Consider the following 19,363-nt stretch of genomic DNA (forward strand, 5'->3'; position numbering starts at 1 on the left):
ACAAGGCGAGAGACAAAAAACAGATGTGAAGAAGATCGTGTGTTAGATGGGAGAAATCATGACCTGAGTGTGACGCCTCAGATCATATTACTCACGTCCATCATAGACGATGGTGCCATGCTGTGGACCGACTTGGTGGCATCTATCGACATACGATCCCCACTGGTCATCCTTGATACTCTCTTGTCTTTGCCAGGACGGGCAATGAGGACCTGAGCGGGACAGACGACAACTTCGTCATCGCCCTCCCCCACATCATTGCCCTTTTTGACGACGAGAGGGAAGAGCACGATGCGAACAACAGACTGCTGGGCTTCCAGCTCGCCATTGTCGTTGGTGAGACCACTCCGCTCATTCATCAATGCAGCATTGAAATACACCTGCCGTGCAAGGTCGCCATTGGTATCGTACTCAGGCTGCAAGGGCGGGAGCATAATGAACTCAGCCAGCTGAGTGCGCATCTCCAGGGACAGGTTAACTGCTACTCGCATAATCTTGCGAAGGCTGTCCAAGAGCTGCGACTCAACGTGGGAGGGGGGAGGGAGGACCTTGGACAGGGTCTTGAAGATCTCCAAGGTGACAGCCTCTGTGTCGCTCTCGCGCTGAGCGGCAAAGGCTGGTCTCCGGGAAAGAAGGGTAAGGGTGGTGGCTCGCCAGCGGTGGACAGCGCGGCTTGGGCCAACTTCACCCAGTTGTTTCTCAAGAGACTTGAGCTTTTGACGTTGCTCGCGATCCATACCAAACAGGTAGCGAGTGAAAACGTATTCCCAGACCATGGTCATTATCACCGACATGAAGACATCGCGGCGACGAACACGGTCGGAAAGGTATGCATCCGGATCGGAACCGTCCAGAAGGGCGTTGTCGAACCGGTCTGCGATCTTCTCGTCGTGCAACTCACTGAGCGAGCGGCATCGACGTTTGTCGTTGTGCTTGGAGAAGCGCAGCACCCAAGATTGGACGTGGCCGCAGAGCTTCTGGCAGGCAGCGTCGAAGTATTCTTCGTCTCGGAAGACGAGAGCATTGTCATGAACTGACGCTGAGATTTGTTGTTGTAGCTCCTTGACCTTGTCGCGAGTCTCCTCAAGTTCGGTGCGAAGACGACGCAACTCAATGTCTTTTTGTGCAAGAGCTGTTTCAATCTCTTGTCGGACTCGATCATCCACCTGGGACGAAAGCTGAGTGTGTTGCGACCGTAGGTCCTCGAGTTCGCGCGTGGAGGATTCGCGGACATTGTTCACTTCGGCAGCGTGGGCGGCGGCGAGGGCAGCATTGGACGCTGCTAACCCTTCATTCTCCTGGGACAGACGGGTTGTCTCCTTCTGCAGCCACTCCACCGAGCTCTTCAATTGTTCCACTTCGGCTTCCTTGTCGCGCAGGTCGCTATCGCGGGTGTTGAGTGCCCGGTCGCTCTTTCGGCGAGCGACGCTAGAGTGTTTTAAGTTGTATTCGGCTTCATCGCGGGCAGCGATGAGTAGACGGTTTTCAGAAATGAGTTGGTCGAGACGGGTTTCGATATCTTGCAAGTGTTGCATGCTGCGGCGACGACGGACACTAGGCGGTCGGCTGGGCGACCGTGGGGAGCTGGGAGTCTCACCCCATCCCTCCTAGAAAAATTAGTAAATAAACAAAACAAAACATTAATTAATTACTCACATAGACATCCGACATATTGCGCACCGGACGTTTGCCCTTGTCAGTGACGGGGTCGTAAGAGGAAGAAGAGGGAAGCTGATCAAGGTCCGAAGGCTGGGAACCTGCAAGACTAGCCGCCCGCAGATCGCCGCTAGTGCTGCGATTTGTCCGACGCAGCTTACCGCTGCTGGTGCTGGGCTTTAAGACCTGCTCGGGCGTTTTTGTAATTTCGCGTTTCAGATCTTCCCGGGAGCCCTTTCGGCTCTCGTTTTCGGGCGTAGGCCACGACTCCCGGTCAAAGGCAGTATCTGTGAACTTGCGAACAGGAGTTTGAGGTCGTGGAAGAACATGTTCGGGTTTGATCTCCAGACGGGGCGTCCCGCGGCGACCCGTGGTTGCTCCATGGCCATCCCTTGGTTCTTGTTCCGCGATTGTATCAAGCGGTGTACGGGGTCGAGTGTAGACATCGTCAGGGCCGAAGAGCGACCGAGGTGGGGATGGAGCGAGAGCTGGTACAGAGGGCTCATCCAAGCTCCACGTCCGAGGCGTCTTTTCGTGTCGTCCATGGATTGATGGTGAACGACGCAGTCCAGACAGGTCTTCACCGGCTGCCACCTGAGATACGAGGTTCTTGGCAGGAGAAGACGGCTCGTTAGAGGGCTCTGGCAGCGAGAATGGCGCATCCAAGGACTTCTCGCCATGCACCGAGAAGTCTAGCTCCCTTGATTGTCCTTCCGTAGCTGTAGTAACTTCGGCTAGGGGCTCGTCATGCGAGATTGAAGATTCGATTTGCCTTTGGAGACTGCTGGGTAGTTCGCCACTGGTATTTTTGGCAACCTCTGTGACTTCAGTCGTCGGTCTGGGTGCTTCCAAGACAGGGATAGCAATGCCGCGACTGGCTCCCGCTGTTGTCTCTTCCTCAGCACTATCTTTTAGCGACGGTATTTGCTTGTCCAGAGTTGGCCGCTTGAATCCACCGCGCTCCAATCCGGGGAACAGATTGGCAATCTTAGAACCCCCAGGTGTAGTTGTCCGGACGGGGGGTTCGATCTCCTTGGTCTCTGTAGGTTCTTGTAGACTTTCGGGGGTGGTTCCCTGAACGCCTTTGTCATAGGAGATCAGAGGCAAGGGTTCAGATTCCTCAAGATCTGCTTGCTGCGATTGCTTCTTGTTCTTATTGGCCTTCTTCTTGTCTTTCTTGCTCAGCGGCGCAGACCGAGCGTCTTCTTCGGCAGGTTCTGTAGGTCCCTGCAGATCTTTGGGGGTTGTAGAATCCTCAAATTCCCCAATAGTCTCGGGGTTTGATGGGATCACAGGCTCGGACTCAGGCTCAGGAATTGTGTCCCGAAATTGCTGCGCATGTTCACCTTTTGCATGTTCCCAGTCAATCGCGGGCCAGTTTTCGTCTTCCTGGTTTGCCTTTTCGACAGGTGCATCCGCAAGCTCGGTGTCTCGAGGCTTGAAGGCGTCATCTTCAAACGGCGCGATGGCGGCTTGATCTGTCTCATTCTGGACCTCAGTCTGTGGCTCAAAATCCAATCCTTGGCTAGTCTTTTTAGCCTTCTTCGCCTTCTTCTTGGTAGCTTTGCGTGAAAGAGAAGTTTCTTCCTCGGTAACATGCTCTGGCTCAGCCTGCGTAGGACCAAGTACAGTCTCAGACTCAGCCTCGGGTGCAGGTGCGGGTTGCTCTTCAGTTGCAGATGGAGCATCAATCGGCAGCTCTCGCTCTGCAACTAGTGTAGGGTTTGCGGCAAAGTCAAGTTCGCGTGGAGCTTCGGGCTCAAACACAGCTTCCGCTGGCTGGCTGTCTATCTCTTTGGGCTCGTCGGCAACACCCTTCTTCTTGGCCTTGCGCTTGTCCTTCTTCGACATCTTCTTGGACAAAGCGGGTGTCACTTCAGATCCCACGGGCTGATCTTCGGGATCAGCTGCTTTTTCGAGTTCTTGCGTGGGAGGCCCAGCGACTTCAACGTCCTCCTCAACATTCTTTTCCTCAGCTGCAGCGGGCTGGTCAAAGGTTGTCTGTTCCTGGACCACGGCTTCTGCGGGCTCGGGCTCATTGGATAGATCCTGGGAGACAAACTCATGGTCTTTCTCGCTCTCCAGTGGTTGCTTGTCTTCCAATGCAATACTCTCGGACTCGAGCTCAACAGGAGTCTCCTGGGAGGCCTCCTGAGAGGTCTCCTGAGCGAGAGACTCCGGCTCCGGAGCAGAGAGCACCTTGGTGCTTTTTTCGTGAACAGCCTCTGTTGTTTCAGGCTCGGGAGCGGGAACAGATTCCTCGGCAAGAGAAGTCGACTCGATCAGTTCTTGCTGTTCTTGCTTCTTGGCCTTTTTCTTCTCTTTCTTTGACAGTTTGCGAGAGATGGTTTCAGCAACAATTGGCTCTTCGGTGGGCTCTTTTATGGGCTGCTCGGGGCTCACCTCTGGCGCGAGAGGCTTCGTGTTTTCGGGAGCCTCGACAGCCTGCTGCTCAGCAGGTTCGTCATCTTTTGGATCGAAAGCTGCCAGTTCCTGTGCCTCGTCAAGGTCCTTTTCTGGCTCGGGCTGGGGCTTATCGCGAGCTTCTGTGGATTGCAGATCACCAGTTGGTTGTTCGGTGGGCTCCTCTGGGGCTTGCGGCACAGAGGATAATGGCTCTTCAGCTGCAGGCAATCCCTTGTCGCTATTCTCCTCCTCGAGCAGAGTGGCGGCGGCTGCGGCGGCGGCTGCGGCCTTCTTCCTCTCCTTCTTGCTCAATTTCTTGAAGGTAGTGGGCGCCTCAGGCTCGGGCTCAATGGCGGCCTCAGCCAAAGCTTGTTCGGAGGGTTTCTCAGCACTCATGTTCTCTGCTGCGGTCTCGGTGGCAGGTTCTTGCACGATCTCCTCTGTCTTCAGATCGTCTGACGGAAGTTCGATTGAGCGCTCTCCGCTTTCGGGCTCTTGAGTTGGAACTGGCCCTTCAGCCTCCAGGGGTGACGGCTCAATATCCTTAGCAGTCTCCTCGGTGACATCAGTAGGCTTCACAGTAATTTCCTCTGCGTAAGCAACAGGTTCATCCTGCGTCTTTTCATCGGCAGTCGCAACATCCGTTGCAATATCAGATTCCGGGGCAGCAGCCTCACTAGCCTCGGGAGCTGGCTGTTCTTCAGGCTGCTGCTTAGCTTCAGCTTCCTGAGCAAGGAGCAATTGGCGCTGCTTCTTCTTGTCTTTCTTGCTCGGTTTGGTGATAGGTGCTGATTCAGGTTCTTCACTGCCAGGGGCAACGGGTTCAGCCTCCAGGACAGTGCGCTCATTGGTAGCTTCAACGGCCTCGATTGGCTTGACCGCGGAAGGTTCTTCGGTATCCTTCGGCTGGTCAGTGGATTGCTCCTCGGAGGCTGACACTGTTTCGGTCTCCGCAACAGGCTCAGGCTCGGTTGCTGTCTTCTCCTCTGGCTCCGGTACCGATCCAGACTCGGCCAAATTCACAGCTTCAGGCTGTTCCTTTTCCTCTGTGATAGCGGCTTCAAGCTCGGGTGCTGGAGCTTCCTCCTCGACTATGTCCTCCTCTTGCTTTCTGTTTTTTTTCTTGTTTTTCTTTTTCTGCTTCTTCGACAAAGCTGTCTCTGAAGTCTCCTCTTCCGCGGGAGCTTCCCCCGTCTGTGCCTCAGGGACAACTTCCTCCGGCACATCCACAGGCGTCTCTTCAATAGCCTTCTCTCCAGAGAGATAGTCTGCTTCCGGCACAGACGACATCTCCCCTGCACTAGGTGCATGTTCAACCAACTCCTCCTGTGGCTTCTCACCATCTTCCTTCTGACCTTCACCTTCAAGGTCTTCCTCCTTTGTCAATAGTTCAGGCTCATGGATAGCAGGGGGTTCGTTATCCTGCTCCGGAGCAAGTACCTCCTCCAACTCGCCGGAATTAACTGAACGCTCAAGCACGGGCTGGGGAGGATAATCTAAAAAAGGACTCTCTATCTGAGGCTGCTCTACCTGCGAAGACATGAATTCATCAGTCGAAGCCATTTCTTTCGCCGCGGCGTGAGTTTCTATGTCGTGGGACTGATGTTCTTTACCGTCATGTTCCGCAGGCGAGGTTGCCGTCACGGCTGAGAGTCCCGGGGTGTCCGTGGAGGTAAGGACTTTTTCGACGCTGTCAGCAGGTTCACCGGGCGTGCCAGGCTCGGTTGGCGGCGCGGAAGAGGCGTCATTATCGGCGTCGACATTCTTGGACTGGCGTTTCTTGGCCTTCTTTGCTTTGCGGCGCTCCTTGGCTGACATTTCAACCTCTTCCGCTGGCTCGGCTGGTGATGGGACTGGCTCGATCTCGGTTGTGGTCTTGGTGGCAGGATGCTGGTCGGCGTTCTCCTCCTTTGGAGCATCTTCGGTTGCAGGCTCAACTGTCGCGGGTTCCTCTGCCTTGGGGGTCTCAGGATCGACGCCCTTCTCCTCCTCGGGGCCCGGTGTTGGCTCTGCTGGCGTATCGGCAGGTGTCTCAGCAGGAGCCTCGGGTGCGGCCTCTTTTTCAACGGGGGCGTCGTCGGTCAAGTCAACAGACTTGCCCTTCTTCTTGTTCTTCTTTGCCTTGCGACGCTCCTTTGCTGTCATTCCAGCCTCGGCCTGTGCTTCAGCATCTTGTCCACTGGGTGACTGAGGATCTGACGCAGGCTTGGATTCCTCCTCGGGCTTTCCAGGGGTAGAGGGTTCCTGCTCAGTAATCTCCTTGGCTTCTTCAGATGGAGCAACCACCTCTGTCTTCTCTGGCTCGCCCGACGCAGGGGTCTCGAGTAATGAGACATCCTTGTCAGTGACAGCTTCGGCCACTTCTTCGGCAACGGCAAGTTCCTTGGCGGCATCTTCAGAAGTGACAGTAGGTTCGGCCGAAGGATCCTGCGAATCGGTTTTTTCTTCGGGGACAGGAGAGTCCTGTTCACGCTTAGAGTCGTCGGCCTGCGAAGCAGTTTCCTCATCACCCCAAGCGACAGACTTTCGATTCTTTTTCTTGTCTTTCTTGGCCTTGCGCTTTTGAGCGGGGGTCATTGCTTCCTCCTCCACAGCGTCCGGTGTGGCGGTGTCAGCGGGGAAATCCTGCTGGGTACTTTCTTCTGGCGAGGGCTCCTCTGGTTTTGTCGCTTCTTCTGTGGCCACAAGAGCCTCAACATCCTCAGCCAAAGCAGGTTGCTCATTGTCCTGGCTTGGTGCAGGCTCGGCGGACACATCTTCGGCGGGTGCAGCTTTGGTCTCCTCCTCACTAGCTGCAGGTAGCTCCTCAGGCGGCGCAGTCTGCTGTTCTTCAGCAGCAAGTGACTGGCGCTTCTTCTTGTCTTTCTTGGCCTTGCGCTTCTGAGCGGGAGTCATGGTAGCTTCTTCGGCAGCCTCGGCGGCTGCTGTATCCGCAGGAGCATCTTGCGAAATGCTCTCCTCTGGTGAAGGCTCCTCGGCATTAGGGAGTTCTTCGGTCACAACAGGGGGTTCGGCATCTTTCTCAAGAGTAGGCTGCTCAATCTCCTGAGCTGGCGCAAGCTCTGTCGTCTCTGCTGGATTAGCCTCCGTGGCTTCTGCAGTGGACACACCCTTTAGACCGTCTTCAACAGGCGTGTCCTTTACCTCTTCCTCAGCGGCTACGGGCTGATGTTCCTCAACGGCAAGAGACTGGCGCTTCTTCTTGTCTTTCTTGGCCTTCCGCTTTTGGGCGGGTGTCATCGCAGCTTCTTCAGCAGCCTCAATTGCCGCTTCATCGGGAGGGGCATCATTTTGGGTGTTCTCAGGTAACGATTCCTCAGGCTTCGCTTCCTCTACCACGGTAGGAGATTCGATCTCCTTGTCATTGGCAGGTTGCTCAACATCCTGGGGGGGCGCAGGCTCTGTAGACTCTGCCGGAGGTGTAGGCTCTACCATTTTTTCAGCAGGCACAGACTTGGGCTCTTCCTCTATAGGCGTAGCTTGTAACTCTTCAGCGGCAAGGGACTGTCGCTTCTTCTTGTCTTTCTTGGACTTGCGCTTTTGAGCTGGAGCCATCGCGGCGTCTTCAGCGGCCTCAGCTGCGGCTGCATCGGCGGGGGCATCCTGTTGCAAAGTCTCTGGGGATGCCTCCTCGGGGCTCGCTTCCTCTGTCGGGGCAGGGGGCTCAACCTCTTTGTCAGTGGAGGGTGGTTCGCTGGTAGGCTCCGCGCGCTCCTCGGCAGGAGTAGGCGTGGGTTCTTCCTCCACAGGCGTAGGCTTTGAGTCCTCTTCAGCGGGTACAGGCTGCTGTTCTTCAGGGGTAGCTGAGAGGCCCTTGTTCTTTTTCTTGTCCTTCTTAGCCTTTCGCTTCTGAGCTGGAGTCAGGGCGGCCTCCTCTGGTGCTGCAGCCTCGATAGATTCTGCGATTGGAGTCTCCTCAGCGATCGGCTCCTTGTCATCTGTGGACTTCTCCTCCGAAGGCTGTTCCAAAGCAGCATCGGCTTTCTGCTCTTCCTGGAAATTTTCCACAGGGGCAGCTGGTTCGGCCGCGGCCTCTGGAGCAGTCTCTTGAGCTACAGCCTGAATATCGGTAGCTTCTTCGGAGGGTTCGGGAGCAGCAACAGTCTCATCGGAGACCGACTCTGTCGGAGCTTCCTTGTCGAGAGCAGGAGTATCCTGGGTTTGCTCCTCTTGGGCTGTGGTCTCGGTTTCAACTTCAGGTGCTGCCTCAGTCGGAGTTGGCACAGGGACGGTGGCTTCTTCGGTGGCCTTTGTCTCCTCGACTAAAGGGGCAGCATCCTCTGCGGGAGCAGACTCAGACTGCTTTTGCTGCTGCTGCTTCTTCTTGTTCTTCTTGGCTTTCTTCTTCTCGGCGGCAGTCATTGGCACCTCGGGCTCTGCTGGTGCTTCTGGCTCTTGAGGAGTTTCAGTCTCAACAGCTGCGGGTGTGGCTTCTTCAGCAGGTGCTAGGGTTGCATCTTCGGACTTTGGCTCCTCAGATTGGGGTACATCAGCAGGGACAGGAGCTTCCTCGGATGCAGGAACAACATCAGCACTAGCCTCAGCAGGCTCGACGTCGGCTACCGCGGGCACATCCTCGGTGGAGGGCTTGAGGTCTTGGCTTGACTCGGCGACCTCAGCGTCCGCTGGCAAGGGTGTTTCCTCGGTGGTAGGAGCCTCAATTTCAGCCGCAGGCGCAGCGTCTTGTTCAATCTCAGCAGGCTTATCTTCCACCACTGCGGGGTACTCCACCGGAGCAGGAGTCTCAGTAGATTCAGCCTCGGGTACGGGCTCAGACTCGGCAGGGTTGGCATTGTCAGAAGCAGCAGCGAGGGCCGCTTCTTCCTCCTGTTTCTTTTTCGCGGCCTTCTTGGCCTTCTTTCTCTGGGCTGCAGTCATGGGGACCTCGGGTTCGACAGGGGTTTCTTCTGCTTGGACCTGTTCCTCCTGTTCTGCGGGCTCTTCCTTCGAAATCTCTGCGGTTGTCTCCTCTACGGTGGGCTCCAGGATGGAGGCGGGAGCTCCTTCTTCTTGAGGCTGCTCTGGCTCAACAATCTTTTCGAGCTCGGCGGGTTGCTCATGCTCAACAGACTGCTCAGACTCAATGTGCACCCCCTTCTCAGTATCTTGAGGCGCCACACCAGCCAACACCTCTTCTGGCACCGAAGAGACCTCCTTAGCAGTAGGCTCGGCCGCAGGTACAGCCTCAGGTGCCGGCGAAGAAGGCTCAGTAGGTGCAGACTCAGCAGGCTGTTCCCCATCAGGAACAGAAGATTGGCTCTGCTTGTTCTTCTTTTTCTTGTCCTTCTTGGCCTTCTTCTTCTGCGCAGCAGTCAAGGCAACCTCGGGCTCGGCCTCGGCCTCTGCCTCAGCTTCGGGTTGAGGTTGAGATTCAGGTTCAGGTTCAGCGGCGGTCTCAGGCTGGGCTTCAGGCTGAGTCTCAACGGCAGCTGGCTCGGCGATTTCACGAGCAGTCTTTCCTGTAGGGCCCTCTATGTCAACTGGAGCAGGGGCAACATCGGCGGTAGACTCAGCTGGAGCGACATCCTGCTGCTGTGGTGCAGCAGCAGGTTCTTTGGCGGCTGTCTCAGAAGGCAGCTCGAGACCCTTGGCAGGTTGTTCAGGATCAGTTTGCAAGGCTTCACCGCTAGTTTCAGAAATCTGGGTATCTGCAGGCTCGGTCGAAGCAGATTTGAACTCTTCGGTTTCGCCCTCAGGGGCAGGTGTTGGCTCTTCCTCGGTGGGAACTGAGATCTCTTCGACAGCGACAGATTTGCGGTTTTTCTTCTTGTTCTTCTTTTTCTGAGCCTTTGTCTCCTGGGGCTCTGCGGGGGCTTCTGCGGGCATGTTGGCTGGAATTTCCGAGGCCGACTCAGCGGCAGGCTCAGCAGCAGGCTCGGACACAAGCTCTGCTGTGGGCTCCGGTGCAACCTCGGGCTCCTTCTCTTCGACGGGCTGAGGGGCTTGCTCTTCAACGGCTTCCTGAAAGTTGTCCTCGCCTTCTGAGTCTTCTTTGGTTGGTTCGGTGACTGCAGGGGCGGTGAGATCCTCCGAAGCTACGAGGGTTGCTTCTTCAACTGGCCTATCGATGTCTTGCAGGCTTCGAGATACTTCCTCGCCTGCCGGTTGCGTAGTCTCAGGGACCGCAGTCTCATTGGCATCGGTGAAGACAGGCTCTGTGGCTTCCTGCTCCTCGATGTTCTTGTCCGAGCCCTCTGCTGGTAGGACAGGCTCTTCGGCGCTGGGTACAGTCTCCTCTTGCTTGGGTATCTTGGTAGAAGCAACAACCTCATCCTGAGGTTGAGAAGTAGCCACATCATCAGCAGGCTCTTCAGCAGAAGCGTCCTTGGACTTGTTCTTCTTCTTCTTGTCCTTCTTAGCCTTCTTCTTCTGGGCAGCCGTCAAAGCAACTTCGGGCTCGGCCTCAGGCTCTGGCGCAGTAACATGCTCGAAAGTCTCAGCAACAGCTGCAGAAGAATCAAGTCCAAGGTCGCGAGATGCTTCAGCGGGCTCAGTTTCGGCGGGCTGCTGAGCGGTAGCATCTTCATCCGCAGAGGGCGCAGGAACTTCAGGCTCAGGTGAGATCTCAGGCTCCGCCACAATCTCGCGGGGCGCTTCAACGGGCTCGGCTTCAGCTTCGGGTTGAGCAGTCTCAGGAACATCTTTTTGCGCAGGAGCAACGGCCTCCGGATCAACCGGAGTAGTGTCCACCTCAACGGGAGCATCTTGAACAGCAGGCGTCTCGGCAACAGGCGTTTGCTTAATCTCCTTAGAAGCATCCTCTTGAACAACAGGAGCAGTCTCTTCAGGAACAAAGTCAACACTCTGACCCTGACTCTTATTCTTCTTCTTGTTCTTCTTGGCCTTGCGCTTCTGAGCCGGAGTCATGGCAGTCTCTTCGGCAGTCTCAGTGTCAGCAGGCCCAGCAGACTCTTCTATCGGTTCAGGGATGGGTCCTTCTATTATCTCCTTTGCTGCCTCAACTGGCTGTGTAGACTCGAGTTGGACGGGTGCATTCTCTTCGATTGCAGTGCCCGGTTCTCCGATCTCTTCGTCGGCGGGTGCCTTGTCGTGCGAAGCAACTTCTGTTGCAACAGCTGCGTCGACGATATCGCCGAAGCCGTGAACCTTGGGCTCAGCGGCGGCAGCTTCCGTTTCAGCTTCTGGCAGCGCGGGAGGTTCAGAGTCTTCTGCGTGTTCGGCGGAGTGTTGGTTCTCCTTCTTCTTCACGGCGGCGATGGCAGCTGCATCGACTATACCAGCGAAGCCAGCGGCCTTGGCAACATCGCCACCACTAGGGAGGGGCTCCTTCTCCCAGGTGGGAATTTCAGACTCAAGCCAAGCCTCCTGCTCAGCAGGTTTCTCCTCAACCTCCTTGTTCTTAGGACCAATCACTGACCCCTCGGCAGAAGGAAGAGCCTCCAAAGTAGGCGAGCCAGGCAACGGCTCGAAGTTGTCAGGGTTCCGTAAAAGCTCAGAAGGAGAATGGAACTCATATTTGAGCTTCTCCTTCTTAGCGGAGTGGCTAGAACTCTCGAAGTGCTCAGCAGTAGGAGTAGCCTGCTGCGAGTCGAGGAGATCAATCTCGCGATGATGGTTCTCGTTAGCGTGATCGGTTTCGATTGTCAGACCGGTAGGTCGACGGTTCTCCATAATCGAGTGACTCAGGTCCACCTGCTCCCAGGTCCGAACAGCATCATCGTCATTGAGGGCCTTCAGGTCTTCAATGGATGGGACACGGGAAGAGGTTTTGCTGGACGGGAGCGAGGGCAATCCCTCTTGAGGCTCAGCCTCGCCCTTGACAGAGCTATGGCGCTCAACTAACCACAGCGGCCTGATCTCGCGGGAATTGCGGAACTCGACTGAGCCAGGACGGCGGTGGCGCTGTTGGCTTGGTGAGCCGGGGGATTCAACGTTAGGCGCTTCGACGGGGACAGCGCGGGGAAGGCCCGGTGATGTTGGGGGGCGGCGGAAGTGCAGAGGCACGGCTGTTGGAGACTCGGTGATTGACTTGGCCACGGAGCCGCGGCGTGCGTTGGGGGATCGGCTTGTTTCAGGTGAAGCAGGTCTGCTCTGAGACTTGGGCGTGAGGTCGAGGGCTTTCTCGGCGCTTGGAGGAGACGTCGAGCGGCTCCGGGGTCTTTGCTGCAAAATCTCGCCTAAGCCTAGGCCTGCAGCTGCACCGAGAGCAGTTTCTGCTGCCGATGCTGGGAGCCCCGAAGCACCACGTACATCATCATCGCGCTCAGCCGCGGCTGGCGTTTCGGGGCGCTCGTTTAAAAAAGATTGATTGTCGTAGTCGTCATTATGGTCCTGCACATGGAGTAATACCAGTAAAAGCTTAGTACATTTCTTTTTTGTTCGGGTCTTGTGGTTTTTGTGCAAAGCCGGTGTGACAGAAGCCATCGCCAGCGAAAAAGGGTAACTATATGGCACATGAATGTGTACAATAAAAATGACAACATGAGTAACAACAAAAAGAAATTTCAGATGCTATACCTTCTCAGAATCCCGTTTCCGTCCTGAATCCACAATTTCCTCGTACCGATGCCGACGTCGCTCTTCCTTGCGCTGTCTACTAGACCTGTAATCCTCCAGATTCGTGCCATCCTCAGCATCCTTCTCCTTGTCAGACGCATCTTCCAGTTCATCTCCGTTGCTGGAGCTGCGGTGTTTAGAGGAACGCTTCTTGCGGCGACGGCGCTCATCATCGACACCAGCCTCAGACAGGGCTTCGCGGGAGGAACGCTTATCCAGCGAGGATGAGCGGGTACGCTCCGCGGGAGCTGAGACCTGCGAGCCAAAGATGCTTCTCAAGAAGCCACCCGGCTTCTTCTCCTTTTCTTCATCCTTGGCCTTACGTCTCTCGCGGGACTCGCTAATCCTTGCAGGAGAAGACGTTACAGAGGCAGTATCATCGAAGTTGCTGTCGCGCGAGGAGCGATGACGGTGCTTGCGGCGCTCAGACCTGTCGTCCGCAAGATCTGTGACAGCAGAACGAGCATCGTCATCAATGGAGAATGTGTCGCTGCCATGTCTGGAGTGGCGCTTCCGGCGTTTCTTCTTCTCCTCGCCGTCCTCTCCGTCTTCGGGCGGAGGGGTTTCAGTGTCACGGGGAGGATCAAAGTCATCACCACTTCTGCGAGACTTTCTGTGTCTAGAAGACTCAGAAGCAACAGACCGGGACTCAGAAACGTCGCGTGATCGGGAGACGTAATCGTCGCCGCTTCGGCGCGATGTCCTATGTCTAGCCGACTCCGACGTAACGGAACGAGATTCAGATGGGTCGCGAGAGCGGAAAATGTCAAAGTCATCGCCGCTGCGTCGAGACCGCGTTGACTTGCTGGTCTCATCCTTGGTAGCCGGAACAGAGAACACAGAGCGAGTATCATCCCGAGACTCAGCCGCATCGCGCGAACGAGAAATTTCAAAGTCGTCACCACTTCGTCTAGATCTCCCAGACTTGCTGGTCTCATCCTTGGTGGCAGGGGAAGAGAAGACAGATCCATCATCACGAGACTCGGAAATATCTCGGGATGAGACAATTTCTAAGTCATCGCCGCTTCGTCTGGATGTCTTGGATCTGGGAGACCCGTAATCTTTGGATACGGGAGCAGCAGTGACAGGGGGAGAAGGCTCTCCGGAGTCAGGCACTTCTCGCGATCTGTAGATGTCGAAATCATCACCGCTGCCTCGAGACTTCCGTGATTTGGATGTTTCATCCTTCGTGACAGGCACAGAGAAGACAGAGCGGGTGTCATCGCGAGACTCAGTAACGTCCTGCAATGGGGCGATATCGAAGTCATCACCGCTGCGTTTGGATCTTCTAGACTTGGATTTCTCGTCTTTGGTAGCGGGGGCAGAAACAATAGAGCGGTTTTCGTCTTGAACCTCGATGATCTCGGGCTCGGGCTCACGCACAGACTCTGGCACCCGCTCAGACTGACGCACTGGTTCTGGTTCCGGTTCACGTTCCTTTGTCTCAATCTCGAAGGCATCAACACTCTTTCTAGACTTCTTCTTGGACTTGGATTTCTTGGACTGAGTCGGCGACTCGGGTACTTGAGTAACAGGGCCAGGGGCAGAGAAGACAGATCTTTCATCACGGGAATTAACGAGGTCTTTCGAATCAGCAGCATCAAAGCCACCAGGCATGGAAAAGGCATCAATATCAACATCACGCTCCGGAGAACTAGGTTGATCTTGCTTATCACGCTTGCCGTTCAACCGCTCAAGAACCTCCTGGGCAATCGAGGACTTGTCACGGCGTCCCAAGGAAATATCGTTATTCTTCGAGAAGGACTCTGGTTCGTCGAAAAAAGTTCATCCTTGTCGGTGATATGCTTGGAAGACGACACATCCTTAATTGTCTTGGGTCCAACTTCTTCGATTTCACCTTGAACGAAGCCGTGGGGCTCCTTGCGGGCTGATGTCACCCAGGATGAATTGAAACGTCCTTCATCCTCTGATCCAGGGGGAGAAGTGCGGGTATGGTAGGATGGGTCATCGGTAATCATAGCGGGATCAAATCCAGCAGCGGCGGTCGCGGCAGCAACGGTGGCGGCGAATTCGATGTCGTTTCCGTATTCGGGCTTGCTAGCAATCTCCCTGGTGGAACTGATCTCAGACACAGGCAGTGGGACATCCTTGGGAGAGACCTCCTCATAAGGAGAGACGTCATGCTCCAGGGGATCCTTTTCGGAAGAAGATGGGATCTCGTATTCATGGGTCTTGTCGTCGCCCCAGGAGACGCGGGAGCCAGTGGTTGATCGTTCTCGAGGCTTGGTATCATAGGATGATGTATCTACAGGTGGTTCAATGGGGGAAGTAGCATCGCGAACGGATCCACCATTTATGCTCTGGGGAGGAGTCGGCTCAATGAAGTTGAGGCGGGGAACTGGCCATGGGAGGTGGTCAACATTTTTGTAAGGCTCGTGCGAATAGTCCGGCTCTTCGCGTGGAATTTCGTCGCGAGCACGGCGCTCACTGGCGGGCTCAATTTCCACAATCGTGGGCATACCGCCAGAGCCGCTACGCTTCTGGTCATCAGGGCTGTGTCGTAGCTCTTCGGGAGCGAAGAACTCTGCGTAATCTTCGTAAACTTGGGGTTGGCGAGGAGAAGCACGGCGAGGAGAGCGTGGCTTCTTCTCTTCGCGGTGTTCCACCGCTGGCGCTTCTTCAATAGGCTGAACAGGCTCGAACCTTGACACAAGTGAAGACTCGGCATCAATGTCACCATCACGGCGACGCTCAGCACGGCGTTTCTCCCGGCGTTCATTGCGTCGCAGGCTGGCTTCAGAGGCTTCATCGTCGTCCGTCTTGCGAGAAAGAACGGTACTAGCAGCGGCAGCGCCAAGAGCTCCAGCAGCGGCTACTCCAACCCAAGCTGAGGAGTCCTTCTCCCTTTCAGTGGTGTATTGGCGCTTCTCATCCTCGCGCTCCTTGCGACGACGGTCAAGACGTTCAGCCTCCAGGCGATCTTCTTCCTCTCGCTCCCTGCGGCGACGAACAAGACGTTCGATCTCCTGGCGATCTTCGTCCTCTCTATCGAGCAATTGAAGAGGTTGCGGGTCGACAAAATCATCTCGGGAGTTCCGGTCACGGCGATCAAGGCGGCGTTCCCTTTCTGCTTGCTCCTCCGTCAAGTTGAATTGAACGGAAGCCTGGTCCTTGGTGGTTGACCGGCGCTTCAAGCCAGAAGCAGTTTCCTGAGTAGGGAAAACAGGGAAGGAGTCGCTGCGTCGATGGGGTCTGCGACCTTCGGATTGTGGAACTTCGGGGGCCCATATGGCATCCCGAGAGTCGTGGAGCTGAGCGTCATGTGGTCCAAATCCGTTCGCGGCAAAGGCAGGAGGAACAGCTGGTGCACTGTAGGCAGGGGTCGATCCTGGCAGACCTCCTTGGGTAGTGTACACGGCTTGCGAGACAGGGGTGACAGGCTGCGGCTGCTGGAGGGGAATAGGTCCAGGACGGACGAGGGCCGGGTGGCCACCAGACACAGAAGGAGACATCTTGGCAACATCGAAGCGAGATGGGTCAGAAGTGGGCATCGGATAGACTTGCTGGAGACTGCCAGAGCTGCTTGGGGGCTCGCTATCACGGTGACGAGCAGAAGAAATGGCAGCGGCTCCGAGAGCACCAGCACCAATTGCGAGTGCAGCGTTGGTGGGACTGGACTTCTTGTCTTTCTTCTTTTTGTCCTTCTTGCTGCCCCATCGCCAGCCCCAACGACTGCTTGAGTCGGAGGATGAATCAGCGCTACTTGCTCCGAATGCTAGCGCGGAGCTGACACTTGAGGCAGACTGGTCCTCGGATTCATCGATCCACTCGTCGTCGTTGGCAGAGGAAGCGTAGTTTGAATGACGGGATTTGGTGTATATCTGGCCTGCACTGCGGCTAGGACCATTAGGCGAGGAGCCAGCCAGGCGAGCTGCAGTAGCACCAAGTCCTACCAAAGCGGCATCGACATCTTTGCCCTTCTTGTCCTTCTTCTTGAGCTTAGAAGACTTCTTGGAAAACCCATCTCCAAAGGCAAGATCGTTATCAAGCGAAGAAGATGACGAACCACCTTTGAAGGAGAAGAAACCACTGCGCTTCTTGCTCTGACGCTTCTTCCGGTTCTCCGATGAGGAAGTGAAGAAAGAGCCGATACCACCGGCGACAGACTTCTTCGAGGGGCGAGAGACGTTGACAAAGGACGATGAAGAGGATGAATCCTTGCGACGTTGATCTCTTCCAGGAGACCGGCTGCGGGAGCGGTTACGCGACTTGGTAACAGCCAACGCAGCTCCACCAACTGCAGCACCCAGGGCAGCCTCCTTCAAGAATGAATGGCGCTCAGAACGGGATGAAGAACGGGATCGGGAGCGTGTCCGTCTCGAGTATCCGGATGGGCGTTTACTGTCCGATTGGTAATCTCTCTGGGGACTGCGACCAGAACGGCGAGTCACGCCACGAGAAGTGTAGCTCCTGCGGTCATCTTCGTCATGAGAGGAAGCTACTCGGCCAGAGCGGATGCTGTACGAATCATCAAACTCCTTGTTCGAGAAGAGTGACTTGGTCGCATAGCCAGCCAGCATGCCAGGCAGCCATGACGAGGACTTCTTGGACTTGTTACGTCGGCGGCCTTCGTCTTCAGATGACTGGTAACGGCTGACCTTGCTCACTCTAGACGAGCTGGCACTGCTGTGTCGATCAGCGGAGTGCCGGCGACGTCTGCCATAGTGATGCTTGCGAGGTGCATCCAGGGAGCTCGTTCCGGGCTGGAAACAGTACTTGCAAACGCCAATTGTCTCCGTGTAGTCCTCGAATCTTCCAACGGCCTCGGGATCCCGCCAGAAATCAACGAACCGTCCGAGGGGCCCACGTTGGCGCTCTTGGAGAGCAAGCGCACCGGGGCCATGAGGATAGAATCCGGGGTTATGAGCAGCATTGGAAGCGTATCCTGCTGCACCTGCAGCATATAGGGCGTGGTTGTGGTTGTGGTTGGGATAACCGGGGGCATATGGTGGGATACCAGCTTGAGACGAGCCCTCGTAGTTCTGGAAGCTGTATTGCGAAGCGTGCTCCGGGCTCGAGGAGTGATGATGGTGACCCATCATGTATCCAGCCGCACCACCAGCAGCTGCGAGGCCGACTCCTTCGCTGAAGCTGTGCGAGTGAGGAGGCTTGTGTGTAGGCTTGTGGCTGCTGCTTGCCATCGGCTGGGTCATTGGCTGGCTCATAGGTTGGCTCATAGGTTGGGCCATTGGCTGGTTGTAAGAGCTAGAGTGATGCACCTCAGACGAAGAGTGTTGATCGTTGTGAGAGTGAGACATCATGCCACTAATCCCATAGGTAGCGGCTCCAACAGCTGCAGCAGGAAGCACGCTCGATGAAGAAGGCTTGCTAGGTTTCGAAGGATTCGAGGGTTTGGGAGGCCTGGATGAAGACGCCGACGGAGGCTTCGCGGGTTGCGCAGGGACATGGAAATCATCCTCAAAATAAGCCGCCGCCGCACCAGTCTGACCCATGCTACTGGGCTCTGGGGGAGGATTGGCCGTGGGAGATGCGGCCATCAAGTGTGCTTGAGTGTTGGGGAGCACAGATGGAGGCGCCGGGCGAACACCGGGCTGCATCTCTACAGACTGACCTTGGTCACCGTAGTAGTCTGCCGCAGCGCCGGCAGGATTCATCGGCAGGTACGGCTGCGCAACACCCTCTGGGAATTGACCCGGGAATTGTTGCTGGACATGAGGATCATAAGGCACCTCATGCTCTGGTGAATGGCCGGTAGGAGGCATGCCAGTGTCATATTGCATGGGAAACTGTGAGAAGCCTGGTGCCGCAATGTCGGTGGCAAACTGTACGGCGGGGGCGCTAGGCGGCATGCTCATAGAGACCGGAGGCACATAAGGGTCCCCAGACTGGGTGCGACGACGCTCACGGCGGTCGCGCTCCCGCTCCAGATCCAAGTCATCATCCAGAGTATCTTCCGTCGCCCGTCGGCTTCTTCTCCTCTCCCGATCTGGACTCACGGATCGGTCGCGTTCGCGGCGGCGAGAACTCTTGCTATCCCGGTCACTGTCTCTGCGTTTGGGGGTGCGCTCAATGATATAGCGACCGGAATCATCAATGGCTTCCGGTTCTGCGGTCACATAGCTGGAAGCGATGGAGTCGCCGGCTATGCTAGACGGCCCACGCTTACTGCGGGAGCCCGATGGTGAGTACGAGGACAAATCACCCAGGCCGCGGTCACGGTCGTCACCCCGTGAGGATTTGCGACTTGAGGTCGATTTGGCGTCGGAGTTGTCGGTCTTGCGCCGGCTCTTGGAGCGCACGTCGGTGGACGACGATGACCGACTGCCCATCAGAGCCTTGAACATGGTGGGCAATTAATTAGGCCCTCAGGAATCCACCATGTGGGAAGGGAATGAGGAATGTAGGAGTATGGGGAAGGAAAGTTGTCAGATCCCCAGCCTCTGGTTGTTATGGGTTTGTTTGTAAACAAGCTGAACCGTGGATCGGCGGGACTTAACCGCTTATCCTCCCGATCGTTTCCAGCCTTGCTCTAGTACTCCAGTGCTCCAATACTTCAGAACTTTCGCTCAATGAAAGGTCGAGTATGTCGGGTATGTCAAGCATCAATGCACGAATGTGAAAAATGTGAATCACTCATTTCGTTTGCCTTGATGAGCTGTCCGGTGCAACGAGTGGAGCGAATCAAACTCGCGGTGAAGCATCGTGCACGTGCCACGGGGCTGGGAACTTCGTCACTCGAGATCGGGCATTACTTTACTAAATTTTCGCATATATATATCTATTCGGACATAGAGAGATGCAT

At 55.9% G+C, this 19,363-nt stretch overlaps 1 protein-coding gene across 1 annotated transcript; it reads right to left on the reverse strand.

Annotated features, from left to right (window-relative positions):
- Positions 1–77: 77 nt before the first annotated feature.
- On the reverse strand, positions 78–18,905 carry lah (involucrin repeat protein; the record flags this gene model as incomplete). The annotated part of the gene is made up of 4 exons (XM_058515366.1): positions 78–1,607; positions 1,657–12,354; positions 12,541–14,345; positions 14,438–18,905. 4 exons carry the CDS (start codon positions 18,903–18,905, stop codon positions 78–80), a joined length of 18,501 nt encoding a protein of 6,166 aa, XP_058372544.1.
- Between the last annotated feature and the right edge of the window lie 458 nt (positions 18,906–19,363).

The sequence above is a fragment of the Penicillium canescens genome, assembly GCF_028828765.1.
Source record: "Penicillium canescens strain IBT 15451 chromosome Unknown utg000004l_segment0_segment0, whole genome shotgun sequence".
Lineage (NCBI taxonomy): Eukaryota > Fungi > Ascomycota > Eurotiomycetes > Eurotiales > Aspergillaceae > Penicillium > Penicillium canescens.